General features: G+C 40.2%; 1 protein-coding gene across 1 annotated transcript in view; it reads left to right on the top strand.

Annotated features, from left to right (window-relative positions):
* ADCY5 (adenylate cyclase 5) overlaps positions 1–27952 on the top strand; it is a 204269-nt gene that overhangs the window by 101875 nt on the left and 74442 nt on the right. Inside the window, exons 2-3 of the mRNA XM_066553913.1 lie at positions 18722–18871; positions 23876–23997. Coding sequence (XP_066410010.1) covers positions 18722–18871; positions 23876–23997 — 272 coding nt within the window. The remainder of the gene's footprint in view (positions 1–18721; positions 18872–23875; positions 23998–27952) is intronic.

Raw genomic sequence — 27952 nt, 5'->3', positions numbered from 1 at the left:
CAAGGCACAGCTTGAGATGTAGCTGGCTGCAGCACAGGAGCAGAGCCATCACCAGCCTCCTCTTCTGCTGCTCTGCAGAGCTGGCTCTCAGGGTTTGTGTCCCCCACACCTCCCGTGTCCCACCCTCTCCAGTTTCCTTGCCTGGCACCTCTTTGCAGGCCCTGGGCCTCTGCTTACACAACAGCAAGCAGTTTGTGGCTGGCAGCGTGGCTTGGAGTGATCTGATGTAAACTTTTTATATTGGCCCTGGAGACCTTAATTTCTAATCAGCTCCAATTAAATTACTATGAATCTGATAAAGGGAAAGAAGCTCAGTTCAAAACGGTGCAGATAGGCACTTAATGTGATTTAATGTATGTCTACATAGTCTAATTGCTTATCTGCACATCTGGCCTAAATACTTGTGCAAATCTGACCCATACCCTTTTTTTGACCATATTAGCTCTAAAAGGAGAGAAAGTAGATTATGCAGTTAATAGGTTACAGCTTGTTTCCTTGTTGATCCTTGGGGCATCAGCCACCCTGCTGAGAAGAAGGAAAGCTGCTTGGAGGATGGTGATGGGGGTGGCTGGGCAAAGAGCACTGCATTGATGGTTTAAGAGTCCTCTGACTTGAGAAGATGTAGTAACCTTTCTAGCTATGCATTTGCTAGGCCCTGTGTGGTACAATCTTTAGCAAACCACATCAAAATGGTGGTACAGGCACCAAAAAATACTGAGCAGCACCTTTTTTTGACCTTGCTTTATATTCTGCTCAATTATGAGTGTTGCTACATTCTGTGAGTAGCAAGCCACATCAGTTGGCTCAGTCAATTCACTCAAGCAACACGAAAATAAGATAAATTTTTTAAAATGTAATAGTGTGATAGAAAGTATTGCTTTGTAGTGTTAGCTTTTTAAAGTATGGAAGCAGAGGACAGAAGACATTTGTCCTAACAATAAAATAAAGGGGTTTTTGTATGTTTGACAGGTGACAAACAGCCCATTTCAGACTGTCTTTCTAGAGGCTATGTCAGCATTCTCTTAATTCCTTGAAGAATTAACAGCATTATACTGTTTTATCTGATTCACTGAATTTCAGTAAATATAGTAATGATCATCCTGATCCATAATCCATGAATATTAAGGACAAAATACTTTATGGTTTTAGTGAGCCCATGAAAAGGGCCAAGGAGATTCTTACATGTCCTCCACATACTTGCAGATGAAAAGCTCTGTCTCATGCAGAACAGAAATAATTCTTTGGTTCTTAATACAAAGTCATTTTCTTTAGGTCAAAGTGATTTTATTCCTCAGTATCTGAGATTTTTGCAGCTGTCAAGTGTTTCCAGCCCTTCATGAGTGACCTGGGGTCACTTTCCCTTCTGAGAACTCACAGAGGATATGGTTCAGGCAAATTCTGTAACATTTCTGACTTCAGGTGACACAGCAAGAATATTTTGCTTAGTTCTCCCTGTTTAGCTTTGTCTCAGAGACTGAGACAAAGAATCTGGTGAGTGCTTTTATTAAAGTACTGGATAATCTGTTGCTTGAGAAATCTGTATGCAAATCCTGCCTTTGCTGCTGTTTTTTGCTGTGACCTTGGACTAAATATTTACTTGTTCTGTGTGTATGAGACATGAGGGTCTATGGCTGTCATTTTCAAGCATGGTGTAAGAATAGATCTGTAAGTACTTGAGGGGTCATGGAGGCAGGAAATGTCATCAACCAAATATTATCACCATGCCTGTACACCACTGTAAAGAAAAAAAAAAGTGAAGAGAGAAGATTTTTCTTGTGTCTTCTGCTATTCCAACAGCCTGTGTTTAGTTTTGTTTTTGCTGGGTTTTGTAGTTTTCAGGACACAGGTGGGAAAACTTGGAGCATTAATTTTGTCTGAATGTTACCATGCCTTCTGCCTGTGCTTGGTCTGTGCTTGGTCTCTGTAGTAGTTTTCCTTGTCAATTTTCTTTCTGAATAAGAGGAATAAGGAGTGGATCTCTGTTTCATAAGGCATTTCCACTGCCTCCTGTTGCTTTCTGTGCCTAGGAGGTGGTGGCCTGCAGCAAATTCCCTGCAGCATCTGTGTTATTGCATACACATGCTTGTGACACTTTAATAGTAGCTGTCAGATAACATTAATGTATTGCTGCTACAAATAAATCAAGCAGGGCTACGAGTGGAGAAGTGAGTGAATGAGACAGGACAGGCTCGTCCATCACTATCAGACAAGGCCACCCTAAGATTGTCTGCTCACTTCACCACTGGAATTGTTGCCTGTGTTCAGACGTGCTCAGGGGAGACACCCAGACCTCAGCCAGCAGCCCTCCTTTCTGTGAACACCCAAAGGGCTCAGTGTGTCATTTATTCAGAATAAGGAGAGGAAGCCTTCTGAAGTGACCTTGAAGGCCCTCTTTTCTTGAGTCCTGGGGACAAACCTTTTTTTGTGGGTCTGAACCTCCCGGTTTCTGTCAATGACTCCTGTGCTAAGCCCAGGGTGGTCAGGTAGATCCTGGAGCCTGAAACCCCTGGCTGCCCTGCCAGCCCTCTTTCTAGGAAGGGTGTAGGCAGTGGAGCTGGTCACCAGAAGAAACAACAGAGTGAGGGAAAAGCAGTCACACTGAAATTCCTCCCACAAAATTATAGGCCTCATCTGTCATTGTGCTACCACTTAAGGATCTCTGTTCTGTGGCTCTCTTTATACTTCGTAGAAATTCATTAACTTAGTGCTGCTTATAAAAGGCTCTTTATCTGATAGTGCAGATGTTTCCAAACTCAGGAGTGCAAACTGTGCCTGGAATACTGTCCTCCTCCTACTGCTTGTGGAGATCCTGGAATTATCTCTTGCATTTTAACGCTGTATTAGAAAATTGGCCAGCAGTAACCCGCTCACAGCTGAGATTGCAATATACTCCCCGCACTGCCTCTGCAGGCTCTGCAGACACACTGGGAGTACAGGTCTGGCATTTGAGAGCTGGCATAATGTAGATGGAAAATTACTGTGTTAGTTCTCCCACCTTAACTCTTGTTGATAGTTGTAATAGGCTGTGATAGACTACAAGGAAATATAAATCATAACTTAAAGTATACCAGACCACTGCCTAGTTCCTGAAAAGCATTAAAGTGTTACATCGACTGACTCTGTGATTCAAATGTGTTCTTTGCAAGAAGGCTCAGAAAGTTTCAAGAAGTTTTTTTAAAAGAAAAAAAACTTGTTGCAGAAGATTTGCTTTTACTGTGTGAAGGTGGAAAATTATTCTTCAGGATCCAACTGTAGAAAGGATCATCATTACTTTTTTAAATTTATACATGATTGTCGTGTTCTTAAAATTCTCTCCATGACAAGTCCTTTGTAGTTCCTTAAACTGGTGATGATTTTATTATGCTGAATTTGACAGGTTAATGATCATGTAGGAAATTGTTTAACACTTGTTAGTGTTAGATTAGCTCTATCCTTTCTATATCTAAAATCAGAAACTAAATCTAGAGTTGGGTGGTAGGGCAGGGATTGTAGCAGGTAAGTACCAAGAGGACTGGCTGAGATCAATGCTCCCTCATCCCCTTGCATATTGCATTTAGGATAGCAAAAGAATCATTAACCATGATGCTGAAGAGTCAATACCAAAATAATGGGCCCTTGGAGGAATGTTGTGTGGGTTATTATAGTGACACATTGTTCTAACATAAGGTTTCTTGAAGTATGTTTCTTTGAAATATGAGGATTGGCGTTTTGCTGTCTGACAGAGGTAGCAGTAACTGGTGGTTACTACTGTTTGTGTGCTGGTTTGGAAAACTGAGCCTGTTTGAAGGGGACTGCTGTCCCTTTTTTATTCAGTCATTAGCTCCCTTGCTATGAAAGCACTATAAAAACTTGGTTTGAATGGGAACCTCTGTGGTATGGGCAGTCTCTGACAGTATGGTGAGGGAGGTAGCATGGACAGAAGTGCTGACATGTCACTAATAGTAATAAAAAGCAATAAAGCAGTAAGAAGAGTAAAGGCATTTGGTCTAGGCTTGAGATTTGGAGAGCAAAAGAACCCACAGCCTGTTTCCAGTCCTCGTGCTCTGTGTATATATTTTAATAACTTATGTTTTTCCTGTTTGAACTGAGCAAGGCCCAGAGAACAAGCTGTTCTTCTGGAATCCTTTAGTTCATTTATTCCCAGTAGATTCCAGTGGGAAATAAAATCAACAGCCTCTCCTCTTCTGAACAGTGACCCTCACTGTTTGTTAATACCTTTCAGTGTCTGTCTTCATCGAAACTCAGGATATAATTGTTCAACCAGAATATGCAGGGGAACAAGAACTAAGGGTTTTTTGAGCATTTAAAAACGTTCATTAATTGCATTTGATATTGGATGCCCAAAGTAAATGCTTTACTGTGGAAGCAGCTCATTTGTTTAAACTATGATCCTGAATTTTAGATCCTAAAAAATCTCATCAAACCATCTTAATGAACAGGTGACAGCTATACACCTGAAAGATCTTTGAGTGTGTGGGCAGAAATGCAAAAAATTTATTTCCCTGTGGGACCAGGAGAAAAGGGCAATTTTTAAAATCTTCTGGTTGAATTTGCATGTGACTTTCCTATCACTTCATGCTGCTTAAATGGATTAGTGACTGAGTACTGCAGCATAAGATCTAGAGCATATTTCTAATGGGCATACCTTGAATATGCCCAAGATAGTCTTAAATCAGGTGTTGCAGAGCAATTAAAACTGGGTTCTGTAGTGCACACAGTGAGAAAAGGAGGCAATAGCCAAACAAAGGACAGGAAGGTCTGATTTACCAAAATAGACATAGCAAGGGATGTGGTATAATGATATCTGGTAAGTAAAAGTCTCCTGGAAGTGCTAAAATTCCATTTGAATCAAAATCCTGGAGGTCTAGACTGTAAATCCACTTTCTGTATATTTTGCCAAATGGAGAAGGACTAGAATTATAGTCAGGGGGACAGAAAACAGTGCAATTGAGGCCTCAAGATCAGAGCAGACTGTGGTGAAAGGGGGAATATATGACAAAAAGTTATTTTGAGAAACATAATAATTTCTTTAAAGGATACCCCTCCCTGTGATAGTTGTAAAAAGTAGTGGGAATAGCTTAGGGATTAAATAAATTCTCTCTGTCTGACTAAAGTACTAGTGACAGTGTCAATATTTTATGGGTCTTAGCACAAACTTCTTGACTACACAAAGTGTAAGGTAACATGAAGAAATGTGTATTTTCTGTTTAATGCAGCTGTTACAGACAGAGGAGGTAAAAAGGGGGCTTGATGGAACTCCTGGTGGGTGAGATTTAAGTGTATCTGGGCTAAGGCAATTCTGTAGAGCTGGGGAAATACTGAGATGCCATTGCATGGAGTTATTCACCTCCCCTGAGGGAATTGCACCTGCTGTTAATAAGATGATTTTCAATGTCAGGGATCTTCATCTGCTTCCAGAGAGTTTAGGAATCAGTGTACTTGAGCACATTTTCCATCTGCATTCAGACCAAGGGCTGACTTTCTTCTCCCTGAAGTGGAAGCTGTTCCTGCCAGGTGTATCTTTTGTTCCTTTGGTGCAGGAGCTGATGTTTGACACTCAGGCTGCCAGGAGCAGAGCTGAGGAGGCATGCTTGCAGACAGGCTCTCCATGATCCACCAAACTGTTTTACTGTTTAGTCAGTGTCAGCCACACTGACTCCAATTCTGGAGTGGCTTTTATGATAGTATATAGGGCAGTGGACTTGGGACAATGAACAATTTTGGGTTTTTCTTTTCTCTCCCTTTCCCCTCCTGTAAGAAATTGTGCTGCTCATGTTTCTTGAATTAAAGAAACACATGGGTAGTAAGCCAATTTATCTTCCTGTTTCTGTTGTTTTCAATCTCTAATTCCCATCCTTCTTGTGGATAGGTAACTTCTAGCATTTTAATTCTTGTTTGGAACTGATTTGTGCATAGTTGGATGATATCTGGCATCTGACCCATCTGTAGCAGTAGGAAATGATGGGGAAGGTAAATATTCTTCTTGGAATCCAAGAAGATTATTTGGATAATCTTCTGGATATTGAGCTGTCTCGTATACATATTGAAAGTCCAGTAAAATATGATGCTGATCTTTCAAGTAGTTTCTCTTCCAAAAGAACACAGCTTGTTCTGAAGTAATTAAACGGCCATTTTTAAGATAGTTCTTTGTGATCTGTGCAGTGCTGATAATCAGATATAGAAATATTGCATTGTAAAAGTGATATTTTAAGGACAAATGGAATCTCTGAAGTTGGATACTCATGCTTGGAAATGTGACACATTGCCCACTGAGTCTTGCTTGAAACAGATAAAAACTTGCCTGTGAGCTGATAAACATTATTCAGCATTTAGGTATTTGCTGCTGCAGCCTCAATTCACTTCTCTGGTTCAAGGCAGTCCCAGGACAAAGAGAGTGTTTAATACTTACATTCCCTGTGCAAGGGATGGCAACAGAGTCCATTTGCTCCTTTGCAGACCTGCTGGTTGAAGGGACTGTATGTGTAGTTTGTTATTCAGCAGAAGTTGCTTTTGAGGCAGAAAAAACAGTGGGGAAAAGATGAGTGGTTTGATTTCAGGTTCCACAGGAAGGAAATATGTAATCATTCCAAAAAGCTGTTTGTGCTTCTTTGTCCATGACTTACCACTCTTAGTCCTCTGTTCTGATCTCCATTTCTTCCCTCTGTCCCATTTGGTGTGGGTTCTGCCCCTTCTGAGGTTTAACTGCACTCTCCTTTCCATGTGCCTTTTGTGTGTGTGTGTGTGTGTGTTTTCCAGAACTGCAAAGATTTTGTGAACTTTCCAGTTAAACATGAATGCAAGAAGAAAGCTGGTGGATGATAACCACATGAGAAATTGTCAAACAGGTTATGGTAATAACAAAAGCATCAGACAAACTCAGCTGTGGTCACTACTGCTTGTGATGCCTGATGTTATGCCAACAGCTTAGTGCCTGATTGCTGGACTAGCTGTGTTTATCAGTTGATTTCTGCTATAAATTTCCAAAATTGTTTCTTAAAAGGGAATAGTTTGGACTTTTTTGTTCATAGGCAGACAATGTTCATCTGAGTGAGTTTATTTTGTGCTTGCTGTTCTCAAAGAGATGTTGGCTTCTTTTAAAGGCTGTCTTGTAGACCTCAGTGGATGAATCAAGTTGATGAAAAAAGTGGCTCATTTAAGTCTTTTGGTTTAGTCTGTTATGTTTCTGTATTCTCCCACTTTCCATTCCATGTCTGGATTTGTGATTTTTGCCATCCTTTAACTTTTCCTTCTGTTTACTGTTATTTTACCAGCTCTGCAGCAGGATGTGCCAGTTATCACTGCTGTCAAGGACCACCTACTTCACATTTGAGGGAATAGCTCATGTTTGCCTCACCAGAAAGCACAAAGAAGTGTGCAATGAAATAACATCTTAGAAATATAATTAATAATTTTCCCTAGTTCTATCTGTCTAAAGCTGATACAGTTAAACTGATAAGAGTAGACAACTTCTTCCAATATCTTTATCCTATCAAAATGGTTTAGGAGCTCCCTATTGGATTTAAACTGACAAATGCTACCGCATTACAGTAGCATGGCAAAGATCCAGTTTAGGATTTCAAGCCACAGTCATGGATCTGATCACATACTGAAACATTTCACACCACTTCTTTATTATTATCTCCTGCTAAATTTTTCATTTGTGTGGCTTTCATTTCCATAAAGGCAACAACTGTACCTGTTTTTCAGTAGACAGCAAAACCTCTCAGCTGTTTTTCCTCTTTATTCAATTGTTTATCCAGTTATCTTCCACGTTTGAAGTACTTGCCTTAAACTCGTTTTGTTTAGTAAATCTGCACATGATACAAGGGCTGATTTGTGAAAGGCTTACTAGGCAAGGCCAAGTGCACAGGAGCTGTATTCTTGGGAATTAAAAATTTGATGCCATGACTTAATATTTAAGGAGTGGTGCAACAGATACTGATGACAGGGAAAGAAGATTGTAAGTTAATTTGTTTATTGTCAATATTGTCCACTCCAGGAAAAATGTCTCTTTGGAATATATTAAGAGAAGTATTATATATAATATGGGAAAAGCAACTACTGCTATTCAGAGGACTTCAAACTTCAACAGAATTGTAGTATCACTTTTTTTGGTTATGGCAATTTTTAAGAGGCAACTGGGAAATGAGCTCTATAGACCAAGAGGTCTCTTAGGTCCTGTCTTGTTGTCATATTACAAAAAATTCTGAAAATAAGTACTCCCTATTTTTTTCTGTCTGTCTTCCTCATATTAGGTTGCTTTAAATAATTGTAATTTATTGTTTTTCAAAGTTCAATTCTGTGGTGTACAGTATCCTCTTGGGGAGGTTAGTATGATATTTGGTCTATTTTAGGTTCACCTCAGAAAACCTATTCAGCTGCATAATCTCTGGTAATGATCTTGTGGAGAATAAAAGTACGTGCTCAATTACAGGTTCAAAATTTTCCACTAGCAGCAGAAATTTGGATTTAGTTTCTTTATATCCTACCCAATTCCCAGCCAACCCAACTTATTTGAATTGTCAGAATTCAAAGGCTCTTCCAAACTGTACATGTCCAGGAAAGTGAGGTTAATTTGTTTATTTCTGTTAAACAGTGGAATTTTTACAGTGTTGTAATTCCAGTATTTTCAGTATATTCATGTTACACATTTGACAGGAAGGAAAAGCAGGTTTAAGATCCTACCAAAATATCCTTTGCCTTTAGCATATCTTGATTCAAGAATCCAATTTCCTGCCATTTCATAATACTTAAAGAAATTAATGGTGCAATCTTGGGGTATGGGGCTTGGATAATGTTTCCAATGCATATATCTTGAAAATTTAGCTTGAAATGTTTTCCTTCAGATTCTGCAAAGCAATGTAAATTACTTGCAGAGTATGCTGTGAAAAACTCACCTAGTAGTGAGTAACCAAATTGTTGATGCTATTGGAACAGAATGAGGTTCATCTTGGCTAATTTACAAGCAATCATTTGGTTTGATCCTGGAATCGTGAGACATTTGTGTGTGTGTCTGGGGACAGACAGAACTGGGGAGCTGAGGAGAAAGTGCAGGGTGGAAAAAAATAGGATTTACTGTGTAAATGTGTGGCAGAATGAAAGACTCATGAAGAGTGCAGTAGTGCAGCTCCAAAGGCACAGAGGAGAGAGATTTCCACAGTGAAATGGAGGCAGGCTAAATTATGATGTAATTTGTATTATAAACAAAGCCAGTCATAACCAATGTCATTGGGTTGTCTTACATTTGCCTTCATAACAGTTCTGAAGTGTCTTTCAGAGCTTCTCTATAAAATCTTTATTATATTAGTGTAGACCTTTGAAATTCAGCATGACAAAGCTGAAGGCCAAGGAATGCTCCTTTGAGCTGATCACTGGGCTGCGTTAAAATTTGGTCAGGAATTTGCTTACTGAGTTTTTGTGTTGCTGAATCCAAATCTGTTTAGAGATCAGTGTGCTCAGCTGCTGGAACAGCCAGATGTGATAACAAATCTCAGACTTGTGTGCAGCCCCTGTGATGCAGAAGTGAGCCCAGTTTACTGTAACAGCTGGCAAAACCCACAGCAGCCTTGGGAGGAAAGGATGTGATCCAGCCAGGTCCCTCACAGATTGACTTGGATGTTAGTGGTGGCTGTGCACAATCTTTGCAATCTGCTATGAATGGTGCTCCTTCACCTCATCTAGTGCAAGCCACTGCTTCAGTTCAAGAGTTCAAATTTTGCTGGTGGTGCTTGGCAAATTTTGTTTATTAAAAATATATGTTGGGATAGAGATGTTAATAGGAAGGAACAGATATTGTGGGCAAGATGCTCTGGCTTGATTTGCAATCCAGCAACAGAAGAAGAAAGGAGGTATTTTTTAAATCAAAACCAAAATACCCATCTGTATTCCATTCTTTCTCCAATTTTACATTTCTTCCCACACAAACAAACAAAACCAGTCTAACTCACCACCTCCCAAAAACACACATTCTAAATGCTTGGGAAATAGTAATTTTTATATCTTGCAGACCATATTTAGGGCACTCATTTCTGCCTGCTGAGCAAGTGGAGAATGTTCCTTTTTCCCAGATAAATAAGACTTTCATGTAACTAGATAAATATTTTTGTTTTCCCAGTGACCTGGAGGTGACTCCTGTGCTTAAATGACGATGGAAGATAAGGGACGTGATGCATTGCCTGTATCAGAGTCCAGGGCTCCCTGAAATATTCCCAGGAACACTAAGGACTAGGATTCACTGTGACAGGGGGAAGCAGAGGGGTGTTTGTCTTCATGATTTTGCCTATTTAGTACAGACATTTTCTCCCAAAGCCATTGAATGCAAGCACAGGCCTTGGGCACGTGCTTTTCTGTGGAGCATTTGCTGGCACTGTGCAGCGTGTTGGGAAAGGCAGAGCTCCCCTGCACAGGAGGGTGGGGAGGGGACATTGTGGCAGCCATAGGGGTGACTGTGTAGGACTGGGATCCTGGGCTTCACAAGTCTCTTCTGCTGAGATGATGTACTTGGCATGGCTGCCAGGCACAACATGTTCCAAAGGGAAAAAAAAATACAGAAAAGCAAAGTAAACATAATCTTGCTTCCACTATGGCTTAGACTAGTTTATGTATTTGCTTGTTGAGTTAGTTGGTGTGTATTAATGGACTTTCATGTATGTTTCAGTGTAGCAGACTAATTTTAAGAGAGCCTGATAGAAAACCTAGGCATTTGGCTTCTGTGCCTCACATCCCTTCCATCAGATAGAGAAGGAAATGGGATATAAATGATGAATAAAGCACACTTCTTGACTTTTCTCCTCATTGATTAGACCTCCCTTTAGCTTCAGAGACATTGTGCAGAATCTGGATAACCAGACATTAAGAAATCTAGCTTCTATTCAATTACAACATTTTTCTATTAACACCTATTGTATCTCTTATCTTACCAGCTCCTCGTGTCTTGGGAGCAGAGGGACAGGTGGGACTGGCATGAAAATAACTCAAACATGATTACAATCATTTGCAGAACAATTGATTTTGCTGGAATATCAGAGCTTTGCTTAATTATCTTAACTAAAGTCATTGCCTAAGCTATCATGCATCTGGGAAAATTTTGTACAGTTGTCAAAATTATCTTGACATGTTTTTTATGGGAAGATGTTTATCCAATGACAGCTGTGAGTCATGCACAGAAAGTCTAGAAGATTTCATCCACTTTCACATCCTCAAGGAGATGTACCTAATGTTTCAAGGCCTGTTTCAAGGGCTTTTATTTTGGTAGGATTGTATTTGGTTGCTGAAGTCTTTGTCACATCTGTGGATCAGAAATAAACACACTTCCAGGGAGATGAATTCACTCCTGGTACAAATGCTTTTTTACGAGGGTCAGATTAAGTGGGCTGGAGGGTTAAAATGTTAAAAACACTGCACAGTACTGCTCATGAGATGTGTTTCAATCCAGGTCCTCCATTTCTATCACATTGTTCCTTCTGGAGGCTGCCCCAGCAGATTTGAAACAGGCCAAACTTGCAGCTTGTGCTCAGCAGGAGCATCTGGCTGGTGTTCCATCTCTTAAGATAAGAAGCCCCTGGATTTCAAGGAGACAGCCTGGTTGCAAAGACTTAGGTGGTAATTTAAATTTAAAAAGCAGGGGCTGAATTGTCAGCAGGAGAAAGGAAAGGGGAAATGTCCCTGTCTTAGTGGAGGAAGCCTCCCTCCAAGTTGTTTCAGAGAGCCTGTTCCAGGCTTCATCTCGATCACCATCAAGGGAGGATCCTTGCTTGAAAACCAGTGCTGATTTGTACCTTTTAAATTATGTTAAGTGTGGAGGTAAAGAAAAATTTGTTTGCCACAGAGATCTGTGGAAGATGGAAGGCAGACCCAGGAATCTCCTTCCCTACTGTTTTATTGCTAGAGAAGGGCAGCATTCCCTCCACCCAGGCTGTGCCACTATGCAAAGGATGCTTTTCTGGGGTCGTGAATGAGTTCCAGGAAAACTTAGACACACAAATATTTCTTTTAGCTGATGTTACACCAAGAATTGGTTAGGACAATATATTTGCCACTTCTTAATCTTATCAGTCAGTAATGAAAGAAAATGAAATTCCAGCAGAAAAATTAATAAAACACTGTTAGGGAAGTAGAATTTATCCATTTTATGTAAGAATTTTTTCCTTTTTAGAAGCTTTATTAAAAAAACCTGTATTGGTAATATTTTGTTCTTTAATAAAAGCAGGATTTAAAGGTTTTCTTGATAAAAAAACCCCAAATCATAAATTATTCTGCATGGCAGTACAAATATTGTTCGGCAAGAATGCATAGAAGGTTTGCAGTTACAACAATCATTAAATGAATTAAAATTATATAGAATAAGGTGGGAAGCATTACAAATAAGAATGCAGCATCAAAGATTTTGGTATCGTCTGAAACAATTACGAGAATTGAAAAATATAAATATCTTTCTTTTTTTCCTCTGGATTAGGGTTATAGTGTATTACGTCTCCACATGCAGCTATGTATTTAAAAGGTAAATTAGATAATAATTATTTTCATTTTAAAGAAAGAATGAACTTATGTGGAGCAAATTACTGTTATGGCTTTCCTTTGGGAGAACAGCATCACGTTTGAGGGATCAGTGTACATTGGGGCTGGAAAGGTGAGCTGGTCACTGAAATGCACAGAATGGATGGCATCAGACGAATGTTTTATTGACTGCAGTCCTTGAACAGAGATATTCACAAGTGGCATAAGGGCTCTTTTTGTGTTTTCAGCCAAAATACCACAGGTCACTCTCAGCAAGTAACTTTATGCCAAATATAGAATCTAGTTGAAAGAGTGAAGTGGGCAGCTTTTGTTCCTTGTAGGCTCACCAAAGAGAAGGAACATCAGAAAAGTTTCAGAAGTGTTTCTGCAGAGACACTTTTTGTTCTCACCATCAGCTGAAGAGATTTAGTGCACATGTAGAACATCGCTCTCTAATACTCTCTAAAAAATTCTGCTGCTTTGCAATAGTTCAGGTATGACTTAGGAGGCATTTAAACCTGTGACACTGGCTTCAGCAGCACTGCTCTTGTGTCACAGAAGCCTTTGGAAGGTGATGGCTGTCACTGCTTTTCTGTTCTGCTCAAGATCCAAGCAGTGGCTGCTGTGCAGCAGCAGCAGAACAGAGGGAAGGCAGCACACAGCACCTTCAGAAAATTTGTTCTGAGGCTCTGCTGTATTGATGTAATCTTTGGATGTTACAGTTTTCCCTCAATACTCAGTAGAAATACTTGCCACATTTGAAATTGAAACCTCCTGATTTCTTCACTAGTACTTACGCTGTTCTTTACTAGCCAAACACTGGAGAAGACTATGTGACTTTAACTGTTTAATTATCTTTCTAGCATAATCTACAAATTTTCACTATCTTAGTACTCTGCTGGCTGTAGCTCTGGGAAATGAAAGATGTTGTTGTATATACAACACAAATACATGAGTAATTTGATCTTGGAGCCAGCTGATGTTGTCTTTCATTTTAATTTTCATTATGCCTTTGGCTCTGTAGCTGCTCCAATTTTTTTATTAGACAGTAGTGTATAAAGAGGCAATAGAGGGTTAATTGCAGTTCAGGGAAAGTGTTTAAAAACCAGCACCAGCTATATCTTATAACAATAACACTTTCTTATAATGTTGGTGCTTTTTGTCTTTAGAATTCATCCATACTTCCAATTCATGATTGCACATATTGGTGCAGCAGAATTGTCTTATATAGTTAGAGCTTTTGTAATCATCATATTTTTGTTCTTACATTGTTTACAGTAAGTATTCAAGATTTCATAATAATTTGTAAAGGTTAAAAAAGTAAATCTAAAAAGTAAAGATAATCTCAGTGTCTGCCCCTGCAATTAATAAATGGACCACTTTGCCAATTCAATGTACAACCACTTTGAAATGTAGCTTAGAAAGTCAAGTGTTAGCTGTTTTTAATCTGGCAGTTGCACAGATGATCACTTTACAAAAAATTTGCTACTGGCTGAGTATCATGAAAGTTGGAAAGCTGAGACAGAGCAGTGTCACACTGGAAAGAGGGGGTACATAGTTTGGTGTTTGTTGCAGGTTGTTTCCTATGACTTCTAAATCTCCATATATGTGCTTTATTTCTCCTTGTGACAGTTTTATTGCTTCACAGTAAAATCTTCAAAAGTAATTGTTTTCAAAACAGGACCTTATGAAAATATTGAAACAATATTTTGATTTAAATGAAAAATAAATAGAAAAACAGAATACTGGTTGGTTAGTGGCGTTGGAAACTAAAGGGAATAGCCTAATGCTGTGATCTTCGAATAGAAGTAACCCTGAGCCTCTGCAACAGAAGTAGACCAAAGCAGAGTAACTTGGCAAAAAAACCATAAGCTGTGACTTTTATAATAAGCAATGATATTGCAAGGAATATGGCCCACCTTCTCATGTCAGTAGCCAGCCGTGTTTGCTCTGGCAGAGGTAGGGAACTAACTAAATTTATCTTGATGCTATTTCTCTTAAGCATGTTGTTGTCTCTTAATTACATATTGAATAGCATCTGGTGTTTGAAGAATTATCGAATAGAAACACAGCAGGGGGAAGTGTGGCAATATTGCTGCAAGCTGATACTTTTTCTGCTGTGGTGGTCTGGAGGCTCTCTCCTGGCCACTGAGACATCCTGCTTCTTCCTCAGCTTGGCCTGAGGTGCCCAAAACACCAATTTTGTAACACTGATGTCAGGCCAAATTTAGCTCTTCATTTTGATTTTGTAATACCAGGTTTTCATAACTCCTAGAACATGTGGAACTAAACTGTTTCCATCTCTTTTCTTTTTTCCCTTTCAGTCACCAGGGGAAAAAATTATTGAAAACAGTTTCCTGCGAGAGATTCAACAAAGGCGTTGCAGTGCTCTGTTTGTGCGATGAAATCAAAGCCGCTGGAAACTCTTTTGTTGTCTGAGATTGAGGGATCTTTTATTTCAGTGGCGCTAAGGAGCCACAGTTTTTTTTTAAAACCCCTCATAGTACACAGCTCTTCCTTAGGTGCTGAATCACCTTTGAAGAGCTCTGCCTTGGTAGCACCAGGAGAGCAGCATTTCTCTGCCTCACCCAGGTCATGGAGGAGTAAACATGTTAGTTTATGAAATATCACATGTGCCAATACTGCAGGCAGGTTTATTAGCTTACCTAGGAGTTACATGTAATTAAATGGTCTTTATAAACTATTGTATTCCAAAAGCAGAAAGGTAGGAATCTTCTTACTTTAAATCTCTAGTTAGGCAGGGGAAGGAAGTCAACTACAAAACAGACAATTTTATCTTTCTATTGCCTTGAACAGCTCTTCAAGCACAGATTGTCTGAAATAGCTGCCATAATATGTTTTTACTTTTCAGGCCATGGAGCTTAGGGAATCAGATTTTTAGTATCTACATCATCTCTTTCCTCCTGGGACTGAAGCTGGTTACCATAGCAAAATGGCAAGGAAGCTGATAAGCAAGTAGTACCATTTGGCAAACAGGATATAAATTTATTTTGTTAAGACAGAGGACTGTGAAAAAAACCCAGTTGCTCCTAGGATTTTTTTTCCTTTATTGTGTTTTAAAATGGCTGTGTATAAAATTATTGTGAACAGATATTGAACAAAATTCTTTCTAACTAACAAGTGTGGCTGCAAATAAAAGGAGCTTTAGTTTTAAATCTCTGCAGATCTTTAATATTTTCACAGAAAAGTTACACAGTAACAGAGATAATACAGCGTAATTTCACTCCTTGTGTTTCAGGGTGTTGCAAAGATGCCATACTGTGATTTAAATGAGCTCCTGCTAAACAATAAATACAGATACCTCTCCCCCCACTACTTAAAAATTACATTGCAATATAGTTTTTGTTCCAACTTGATGAAGCATGGTCATCTGAGTCTGTGTTGTAAATCAGTCTGTGAAGTCCCTTGGGTTTATGTAAAGTGATGTGAGTGCTGAAAAGTTAAATTGCTTGGTGTTCCAAAAATGTTATCAATAATGTCAGTTCTGATGGTGTTTTTTGTACTCCCTGTCTCAGTGTCCAATATGAACCACACACCCTGAACAGCACAGCCTGGCTGTTTAAGGCATCATCACAGCAGCTGTGTCTGTGCACGAACCCCACTGGGGGGACTTTTTGTAGGTACAACACCAATTTGTCCAGAAAGACCTAAAAAGAGCTTGTTTTCAAGACTGAGGTGTTCCTCTTTCTGCTGGGTCAATTCTTGATATGTTGCCTGGCATCTAAACTACCCTTTGTCTCCTGTTCTTGGTGCAAGACTTGAGTCACTGCTTTGGGGATGTTTTTTGGGGTTTAGTGACTGGAAGTGAAATGAAATCTCAGAGTCTTGGGATTAAAGCTGAAAACTGCTTATTTCCGTAAAACGTTCGTTGTTCTCAGTTTTATCCATTCAAAATATATCATACCTGCTTATAATATTTTCTATTCCCTGGCAAATTTTCTAATCACTACACAGCTCCAATAGTGAGGATTTGGGAGTCTTGCTGTAATCTGGACATGCAAAAGATGCTGTTTAGTTTTAACCCCTTTGAGCCCACATTAACCAGATTGAACTTGTAGAAGTTCTGTTCATTGGTTGAGAGTCTCAATCAGTGCACCCATGGAGTGGGAACCAGAGTAAATCCTAGGCAACTCCTATTTTGACACCCTTTTTAAGTTAGTTTTGTTTTTTTTTTTCAATAGAATAAGCACTGGCTGAAGGTTTTTTTTTATGCTAGGAGGGATTTATCATCTTTAGAAATCATCATTATCACCAAAAAATAGCATCAAATGCCCACTGGATGCAGCACTGGCTCAGGTTAATTGTAATTGGGCAGGATTTGGGTGGGAGTTGACTGGTGTCTGATCAGCTTGGGGGAGAGAGGTGGAGAACCTTGGATTTGGCAGGATCCAGCCAGGCTTAGAAAGAGCTGAGTGAGAATACAATTGTGAAGGGGATGTGTGGGTTTAGTATTGGGATTTATTTCATGTCCGCAAGTGTGACCTGCATCTTCATCACACCTCTGTGCCATCTGTGGGCTCTGCATGGAGGGACCCATCTGTAGGGGTTGAGAATAACTTCATCCTAGAAAACCTGTAGTCTGCAAATAGATCTGGACTGGTGACAGTCACTTGGGGGTGTCCGTGACCTGCAGGTCCTTGTACTGTAGAGTGGCACACAAATGTGGGAACTCACTGTGGGGGCATGGCCCAAAATGCAGCGCTTGGATGCAGGAGCTTGGAAGTTGGAGTGTTGCCATCTACTGGCAGCCACCCACAGAGGGGAGTCCCTCCTCTGGTAGTTGATGGTGTTGCTTATTTTGAGCGGAAAGATGAGCTTTTCTGCCTAAATCCTGTTTCGAGTTGGAGTTGTCAATAAAAGAATTGTTGCTGTTCTTAGCATAGGAATGTAATCAAACAGTTGGAGTAATGCCAGTCAGATTTTTATGGAGAGGTTGTTACTCTTGTAAAGTGGGCCCATGTTTGAGATGGGGACAGCTCCTCTCTCCTCCAGTGTCCAAGTTGGTCTGGGGAGTTCTGAGCACCCCATGTGAGCTCAGGGCTTGAGGGGTGTCCTGCAGCTCTCCTGCCATTCAGAGTTTCTCCATATTTTCAGGGAATGGGCTGGGCTGGAAACTGCTTTTTTTATTCTGCAAGTAAAAAATTAATAAAGGCAAAGGATATATTTGGGCTCATTAGGGAATAGAGCAAAGATCTGTATTATTAAGAATCTTGGAGGTCTGACTGTCTTTTCCCCTGGAAGAGATGAGAGGTGTTTCAAATAAGTCTGTCCTCAAAGGGTGATCCAGTACAGCTTGTGCAAGTCTCAAAAAGTCCTACTGGGACTGACCTATGTTAAGGGAAATGCTTACATTAAGCCATCAGAACAGGCTTTGAGCATTTTGCCTAAAAGAAATCCCAGCAATGGGCATGAATATTTTTTTCCTTTTTATTAAAAAATAGTTGGGAAATAAAAGGTTGCAACACAAATTTTCAGCAAAAGTTATGTGACTGCTTCCTTACAAAACATAACATGCATGGGAGTGGAAGAGTGACATAGCTTTCCTTCATGCTTGTCCAGCTGAAATATGCTTCAGACTTAGCAACTCATTTCTGTACTCATCCATAGAAATGTAAAAAATGTATGCTTTTATCTAGAAACATAAAATCTTGAGTTGGAACTAGATTATAAAAACTTCTCTGAAACCTTGTGAATACCAACACTTTACATCCAGTATTTTAAACACTATTTCAAAACAATGGTTGATGTACCTTTGAAATGTTTTTGAGCCAAATATGTAGGTGCACAAACATGAAAATATTAGTGTTCCTCTGCCAGATCTCTCTGCGTGAGTTATAGGTGACCTCCAGTGATGGAGCAATGATGCACTTTTAGATTGATTTGTGTCTCAGTAGTTCCCAGATAATAGATAACCAAAGGCAAGATTGCAGAATTACCAGTCAAATTGTATCTATTATTTGTGAAGTAGTACACAGTGGAAAGAACCTATATTTGAGGTCTTATATGGAAGTTTTGTATTTTAATGACTAGAGAGATAAAATTCATTAAAATTAAGAGCCTGAGGTTTAAATACGTGTTGGTTTAGGGAGTCATGGAAGGGGCTGGATTCTGGCTGGTGTTTTGTTACCAATGGCAGTTTTCCAAAGTGTAACCATTTTTCTCTCTTTTTATTTTCTTTTTTTGTTGTTTTTTTTTTTTTTTGCAGCTGGTCTCCAATGTTCTCATCTTCTCCTGTACAAACATTGTAGGCGTGTGTACCCACTACCCAGCAGAGGTGTCCCAAAGACAGGCTTTCCAGGAGACCAGGGAATGCATACAAGCCAGGCTGCATTCTCAAAGGGAAAACCAGCAGCAGGTAAGAGCAACAGTTGGAAATAAAGCATGAAAACGCTGAAACAGAATTAGCATGCAAATTGTTCCTGTAGGATGGCATTTGCAGGCTTCTTGCTTCATGAGTAATCCAGGCAAGAATAGGTTGTTGTTAGAGGACAGGATTTTTAAAGGTTTGAAAGAAAGCTCAGGGGTGTAGTTCTTGTCCAATACTTTTCCAGAGACAAGCAATATTTCCAGTGGCATATGCTCTGTGGATGAAAATTACACAGTACACAAAGAGTCTGCATAGTTTTTTTGCACCCATCATTGCTGCCAAGTGTTAAATGCAGATGCAACACACAGGCTTTGGACTGACCCTCTTTGTAAGGTCAAGGCCTGACGTGATTGTCAGCCAAGCCACTGCCAAAAGAGAGTTGTAAGGCAGGCAAGAATTGGTCCACACAATGTAATGTTCCTTGATGCCTCCAAAGGTCCTCTTCCCTTCTTTCCCAAAGGTTCCTACCTGCTTACACACCTCTCTGTATCCTATTGTCTTCAAATTAATTGTATTTGTTCAAAAATTAAGATTCATCATCAGCTTCATTTTTTTTTGCTATAAAAAGCCCTCTTGCTGCCAACATAAAGCTTAGTTGTCAGGGTGCTGAATGTATCTGCTCCCCTAATTCATTTGTGGGCTCTCTTGCAATGAATCTCTTGTGTCTTAGAATTAGACACAGAAGGTCTTTTGGGGCAGCTTAACTATTCCCTTGCTAACTAACACACAGCTCTGCCCTGCACTACATCTCATAGTGGTCTGTTCAGTCCAATTTGAAATGAATCATGAAATGGGACTTCCATTTTTCCCTTGGGAGATATCTCAGAGCTTGGTTGTGGGTTTGGGGAGAGGTCAGGGGAATTAATCAGCTGGGGAGTCTTTGCATCTCTGTGGCAACTCAGTTTCATTTTGCTTCACGTCTCAGCCCATCTGCATCTATGGATTTGTGTTTTGGCAGTGTTTCATGAGGTACCTCTGGCTGACACAGCTGCTGTTCAATCCTTACTGTGACATAACCTGTACACGTGCTTATTTGGTGCTTTCTGTATGAAAACAAGATTCACACCCAAGACTCCTTTTTCCTTTGCACCAAATATTGTATCAGAAAGATGAAATGAGCAGCCATTCCTCCTTCCACACCTTGAAGCGGAGGAAAGGATTGAGCCAAGAAAATGTGCCATTTTACTCATTGATTTCAGCCCTGTGCTCCCTGCTGAGAGGCTGCCTCAGCAGTGTGGCTCAGATGCCTGCGCTCTGCTGGATTTGGGCACTTCTGTCTCAGAAGCAGCTCCTTGGAGCAGCCCTGACAAATGCCCTATCTTGATGCTTTTTTCTTCTCCCCCTCTCCAGGAAGCATAGTATACATAAGAAATCCAGGACATCAGAAAAACATGGGTCAAAGCCAGTCCCTGCCAAGCCAAGTGCTCTTCAGTGCCTGCAGCAGTGACTGCGGGTCCTGGCAGCTGGAGACTCCTAATGAGATTATTTGCTGTCACAGCCTGGGCTGACATTGATCTCCAGGTTCAGTTCAGATGACTCCATGCATAATGCGTTGAGATAAGCACAAGGTGACAGCAGACACAAATAAGGACAGCTCAGCCCACATGTCCAAACAGGGGTGGAGGAAAACACAACTGCACAGCCCAACACCGTTATTTATAGTTGCTTGTCTTTTTCTGGAGATCGATGGTGCTCCTGTGTGCTGTTCTCTTATAAAGGCAGGCAGATTTTCTCAGGCAAATGACCTTGTATTTTCCTTTATTAAGCATCTACCAGCACCCAAAATTAGCCTAAAAGTAAATAGAAATTCCAGAATATCCAATGCAGAAAAAAGATGACTTGTGATTTCATTACTTGAGATAAGCTAGGGCAGAGCCATAACAGGAGTTGGTGTTGTTTGCCCACAACAAAATATTCTTGGATGAAAAATCATGTGTTCTCCACATTGTGTAGGGAGCAAATAGCATTTGGGTAAGAGATGGGTTGTTGGGACTGCAGTGTCTTAATTCTAGCATTGCATGTCTTCTGTCTCTGCAAAGTTGTTCTCTTTTTTTCATCTCAGCGTCACTTTTGGTAAAAAGTAACTGTTACTAAATCTGAGGAGAAATGGATAATCTTAAGATACTAAATATTCACAGTGATTTGAGGTCATCTTCGGAGAGGACTTCATAAATAGTTAAAATTTCTTTGCAGAGTCATTGTGGGGATGTGTGTGCCCATGCACAAATATATCCATGTGTTCGTATGTAAACAGGGTAGATCTGTGTTGAACTCCTTCATCTATGTGCCTGTTTTAGAGACTAGTTCTCCTTGGGATGCAGTTGTTTAATGTATAATTCAGTGGAACTATACATGCATGTTATTTTGAAGGGAGAATTATATATGGATTTGCTCTTGCATTTGTATCAGGTCAGAATGCTGCCTTGTTATACTTGTAAAACACCAGTCCTGGTCACCTCACTGGTGCCTAATACAGGATTTTACAGCAAGGGCTGCAGCACTTTCTAGTTATTGTATCAAAATGAAAATTGTTCTGTAGTGGAGACTCTCATTTCTCTGCTCCATTTGAAATAAAACATAGGGATTTTGTTGTTTCGAAGGCCTTTTCATGTGCTTATGCCTTACAAATGCACTTGTTGTAGCCTTCTCCTGTTATAGCCTTCTCCCCTCCTTCAGAGGTTATTTTCAGTGATTGTGATGACTCCAAGCAAACAGAATAAAGATAATGCTCAGCTCTGTAACACAGTTCAGCTTCCTAATTAGTAGCTGCACGAAGGGATGTTGTGCCACATGCATTTGTTTCACCTGATGAGCCTATCTCATCCCCTGATTATTAGTTCAGAGCAGGGGTAGTGCAGCTCCTGGAGATCTTAAGTGCCTTGAAAATATTGGTGATTTAATCTGGTGAGTGCCTGTGGTGCAAGGAAGAGTAGGGGTGGGGGCTCTCAAGTAAAAGCTACTCAGAAATGTAGGTGACAATCTCCTGGAATGCCCCAAACAGACACTCAGGCTCCTGTCTCTGTTTTGGAAGCGAGTAATGCTCCGTGCCCATGCGCCCACAGGGAGTGTTCCAAACCTGTGGGTGCCCCCAAACCTCCCGTAAAGCTCCAAGTTATTTAGAGGATGTGTAAAATCACACATAAAATAGCAGCTTTCACACATTTGAGGATGCCTATTAGAATATGCAAATGACAACAGTGTATACAGCATTTCCTCTGGAAAGCATACAAATGTGTTGTGCTTTTCCACTCAAGGAGTGCACCAATAGCTGACAGAAGCCTAAGGACACGTGCATGATTCATGAGCTGCTTAAAAAAAAAAAAATAAGGATATGTAACTGTTAGCACCTGCAGTATGCTAGTGACGGTGACAGTACTTTAAAAAACAAGTGTCTTTTCATGACTGCTGCAGTTTTAAGCAGAGATAGAAATCCCTCCAACACATCTTCTGTGTTATTACCATCTCTTCAAAGACTGAAAGCAGGCTCTCTTTATGGTTAAAAAAAATACTGGGCAGTGCTACAGACCATAAAATGTCTCAGTGCATGCTGAGCACATTTTCAGTAAATTCATCTTCCTCTGGTTCCCCCAGGGTTCCTCTCTCTCCTTAGAGGAAGAAATAAATGGTGAAATTTCAGTTAAAGCTAGGAATTAGAAGCCAGAAATGTGCCTATAACTGCAGCAAGGGGTTTGGTGATGTGAGTACTTGGGACAGGATTGCTGGACCCCTCTGAGTCAGGCCTGAGTTTGAACCCTGCTGCTCCCTGTGTTGTTGAGAATTAATGAGCTATTAGATAAGGTTGGGTCTTTCCTTCTGTGTCATCAAAAAGGAAGGCCCTTTTCTTCCTCCTGTTCACTACAGGGAAGGAAAAATAAAGAAAAGAGTGACACAAGAAAAAAAATCCCACTTTTTCCAGAGCTATTCCAGAGCACTGCCTGCAGGTTGGACCAGACCACAGCAGAGCTGATCCCAAAGGAGATGCTCCCCACCTTCATGAGCCATAGTAAAACCTTTTGAACTTCACGGGGTGTGACTGGGAATAGAATGCAGCTCTGGGCAGAATTCTCAGGTGTGATTCCTGATATACACAAACGCATCCCTGGGGCACAAATTACCCACAGATTTAAATTCTATAATTTCTGTGTGAAATTGGCATCAAATTTAGAATAATAACAAGCACTTGCTTTTATGTGAGTTTTTAGGAAAATCACCATAAAGTCATCATTTTGTCAATTTCTGCATACGCTGTAGGAACAGTTTGCAAAATAATGTTACGAAAGTCACACAAAATCTACGATCAGTAAATGAAAGTGCCAACTGAGGGGCAAGGAGAGCCACAAACTGTTGATGGTATGTGGTTATTGAAAATGCTTTTGTAGGTGAGTGGGTGGGTTTACAGATCTTAATGCAATTGGGCACTACCAGCAGTTTAAAGTGTAGCAGTAGCACTTCTCATGCTGGTGTTATCGGGGCGTTTCTACGACATTTTAGCTGCCAAGAGCAGGTTTGTGCCTGCTGGGGGAATGTGCTTAGATAATTAGATAAGCAAGGAAGGAATTTTAAATAGTGCCCAAGGGTGTTGGGGTATCATTTCTCTGGTGTAAGGTGAAGGAAGACTTGGTGGTGGTGTGCAGAGACTGTGTGGGAGGTCAGACAATCTCATTTATCAGAGTCCTTCCAAGAACGGTGCATGGACACTCTTTGACTTGCATGGTTGGCATGAGAATTGGCAACCATGAATTGTAAGCCCAGTGCACCTGGAATGCAAAATAATACATTTCTTCTAAAACCATTGAATTCTTATTGTGGGGTTGGGAAGACAATTGCATATGACTGGTTAGGGGGTCAGCTCCTGGGGTTATGGAGCCCATTTTGCTTGGCTGTACTCATCTCTCACCAAACTGATGAGTCATTTCTCCCCAGTAAGGAACAAAGTGTGTTTGTTAACTGGGCAGCAGGTGTTTTAATTGGTTCATCTGTCTGACTCCACAGGAGCGTCTCCTGCTCTCTGTACTTCCTCGACATGTTGCCATGGAGATGAAAGCTGACATTAATGCCAAACAGGAAGACATGATGTTTCATAAGATCTACATCCAGAAGCATGACAATGTCAGGTAAGAACAGCAGCCTGTCTCCCAGCCACGGGGGAGGAGGGACCCTCCCAGTGCTTGGCCCTGAACGCCCAGGGATGAAGATGTCAGTGACACATAATCCAAAATCAGTGTAAAGGCTCTGAAGTGTCACTAGCTGACTTTTGAAAGTTGTTTATAAGATGGTAGGAGGATTGCCTCACTCAAACAATATCTTCCTTTGAGAAGTGACTTGAACTGATCTCTTTCCTTACATTTTCCTTTTTTTTTTTCATTATTTCTTTGCTGGAGTAAGTGTTGATGGTTTTGAGAAGGTGTTATACTGGGGGTGAGTTATTCCTGGACAATTACAAGCACCCCTCTGATAAGAGATGATGGAATGCAAGTTAAAAGTTGGGAGCACTTCCAACAAGGTAAATTGCAGAGTCTGGCTAAGGTCTAGATTTTCTGGAGTGGTTTCTCTCAATTTGAAATTACAAGCAGGGGGTCCATTAGTGACAGCCTTGACACCTGCTCAGGCACCCAGCAATGTGTTGCTCCTCGGTCTACCTGGATGAGGAGAAGAGTTTGATATCCAATCTCTGGCAAGTCATGCAAAATCAAGCTCAGCCTGTGCTGCTGCGGTAGTCCAGCCCCAGGAGCTTCTGAACATCTCCTGGTTCCCCTGTCCAGTTTCCCAGGGAAGAGGCAATAAAGTAGTACTTCAGGTAGCTTGATAGCTTTATAGGCTGCACTTGCAAAGTTTAACCTAATCTTAATGCATTTCACCTCTGCTGTTGTACCTGATCTCTTTGGACAACACTTATGTCTCAGCTAAGCCAGGTCCTGGAACTGTGTAACAGCTCTGTCAGTCTATAAATGCTTCTTTTGAGACACAGGGACTGGGGACAGAGAGCTGCCCTTTTCCATCTCCCCCCTTACAACAAGAGTTTTTTCCTGAGAACTCCCTCGGTAGCTTTTCTCTCTCGTGCAGCTTTAGTATGTGGTTGAATTATATTTTCTGATACTTTATGCTCAAAAAAAATAAAAGTGAGTTTCTAACATACTGTACCCTCCAGGAGCTGACGTGAAAAAATCCACATGATATTCTGATGTATTTGAAGACTTTACCTTAGGATTGAGGGTAGCTGGGAGAGGCAACGTACAAGCAGAAAATTGGGAGCTTGCTCAGTGTTGAATGTAGAGTCTTGTATAAAACTCACTGAAATCAGGGAGAGTCTGTGTGCTGGCTTGGATGGAATTCAGCCCTTCAGTTTTTTTGGTTGTGACTCAGTAAAGAAATAAAGATCCACTAGCAATACAATGAAAACAAATCAGTATCAGAAATCAAAGACAGTAACAGTTCAGTGATTAAAAATGAAGGATATATGCATGGTGATGAAGGGGAGAGGAAGAGGCCATCCACAGTGCCCTCAGCAGACTTTGTGCTACAGTAAATTACATTTTGTGTCTTCACATTCATTTTTTCCTTAATGACACTGAGCTTGTTCAAGTAGGTGTGTAAATTACTTGTGATAGATGCTGATTGTGAATTACTTTTTTCAATTACTCAAAGGTCAACCTGACATTCAAAGTAAGTGCAATTCATTAGCATGCCACAAGACTATGGTATTTTAGTCTTCCACATCAATTTCCATATGTCATTATTTTGCAGGTTTGAAAGTGGTTCAGTGGTCAAATCTTAGTAAAGCTGATTGTCTCTTTAGGATGATACTGATTTGAAATTTTAATCTATATGACCACATATACAAAAACTAAATAAATAATAATGAACTAAGTTTGTAAATGAAAAATTTTAAAGGGAGAAGGGGAATCTGATATAACAATTGTGACTGGAAAAAAAAATAGATCAAAGATAATGGCCGGTATGGAGATCTCAAAAGATGCATCAAAAAATGGCACATGGCTAAGAGTATAGAACGAGAGAAGAACTGTGATTTTCAGCTATGGCTGTGAAGAAACATGAAAGGTGAAACACAAATACATAAATGGTTATGGGCACCAGTCAGTTCCTGATGAGTAGCTAACAGAACTCTGGCAAACATTTAATTTTCATATTTTGCATATTTATTGAATAATACAAGCATTTATGTAATAGTGTCACTTCTGCAGCTTACAAGGAATTTTGACTTTATTCCTCATGCTAATGAGTGTTTAGGAATCAGACCCTTGCAGGTGCCAACCATCTCCACTGCAAAGGGACTCTAAGGTCTCAAAAGACTTAAGAGGAAACAACTTAAATGATATCTTCCTCAAAGTGTGGGCTTTGTTGTCTGTGCCTGTGAGGTCCTAAATCACAGCCCACTGAAATCATGGAAAAGGCTGGAAAAGTGAGATAAGAAATAGGAATAAAATAGTGTATGTGCTGAGAGCAAACAGAAAATAACTCAGGAACATCTCATCTTCATGTACTTTAGGGAAATGAATAACTAAGTGCGAATATTGAAGAAAGGAAACATGATTTGGAACAAATGACTCATTTCACACCAGGAGTTCAGCACGGAGCCTTTGCTCTTGCCTGGGTGCACTGAAACCACCTCTAGTGGGAATGGCTGGGGATGATTTTGAAGCATTTACATGCACACAGAAACACCCTGGAGGGGGGAGGCAGCATCTCAGGGATGCTGATTAATGAACTGGCTGAATAAAAGCAAGCAGGCTCTTTACTTTGCACAGGGAAATGCTCAAGGGAAGGCTTTTGAGAGGAGAACGCTCCAAGCAATTCTGGTTTGTGTTCGTCACTATTCAAAAATGTCATAAGAGCTAAGTTTTTATGAGCTAAAGGTTATTGTGTCAAGGCAATTGAGAAGTATGTGAAGTCAGTGCAAGGGTGCTGTGCCCAGCCATTGAATCTGGCTTCCTGTTGATGATTTATCAGCAGGAGCATTTCCTCTGCAGCTCACAGAAGTGGGAAGGTCTGCACAGAGCTGTGGGTTTTCCTTCTCCATCAGCTGTATTTGGTGATGCTTTTTTCCCCCATTCTCCAAGATTGTGTATAAATGCAGATTTTAATGAAAGTATAATGGATGGGAATTTTTGTTAACTATTAATTTAAAAGTTTGATTGTCATCTTAAAGCTTGGAACCCAACATCTTGATTTTTTACTGGATCTTCAGAGTGAGGTTGCTTTCCAAACCCACTGCCAACATGGAAATAATGAGGCTCTGGTGGTTTCCATCCAGATGGGTTTAACTTGGGTCCTTTGAACTCGAGAGGCACCGGAGCACAGCCCGGTGCACTTAGCCTGGTTTGACATTTTGTGTGGGAGAAGTGGCTTACTAAATTCTCTTCCAGACAAGATTAAATATTTTAATTTTCAGGGATGATTGGGTCTGGGCTTTTGGGACCACCTCTAATTTTAATTAAAAACCAAACCCAAACCACTCTACCAGGAGAAAACGTTAATCTAAAATTATGTGAAGTTAATGTGTGTAGGCTTTCTTTGCTAGTTTAAAAATGAAGTGTCCTTAACTTTACAGTTCTGCTTTTATATGCTTAGTTTTAGATTCTAGGTGACATGGTTCAGGTTTTTGGGCGGTTTTTGGGGTTTTTTTTGTGGGGTTTTTCTGTGGTTTTTCTTTTAGAAAAAGAGGTCACACACTTCTTTTTTTTTTCTTTTCTGTTTGTTTAAGAAAAAAATAAGTCAGTTTAAACCTGTGTAGAAGGGATCTTCCTTAAGTACCAGCAGTAAGTCTATAAAGCATAGCCATGATCCTTCCATAAGGAGCAGTTCTGCTATGATATTTCTTACTGTGGTACACTTCCCTTAGAGGGTGGGCTATATCTCCATAAGGGAAAGATGATTTTTTAAATGCAAAATACTGTGGTCCTTTTGATCTGAATGGGTAAAAGACAATCTTTTTTGAGCAAATCTTTTTATCTGGATTTCCTGCAAATGAGTTCATAATCTCCTGATTATTGTTATGGAAAGTAAAGTTCAGAGACTAATTTATCCACAATGAAAATACAATTTCCTGTA

The sequence above is a fragment of the Molothrus aeneus genome, chromosome 7 (genome assembly GCF_037042795.1).
Source record: "Molothrus aeneus isolate 106 chromosome 7, BPBGC_Maene_1.0, whole genome shotgun sequence".
NCBI classification, from domain to species: domain Eukaryota; kingdom Metazoa; phylum Chordata; class Aves; order Passeriformes; family Icteridae; genus Molothrus; species Molothrus aeneus.
This window is presented reverse-complemented; position numbering and strand designations above follow the sequence as displayed.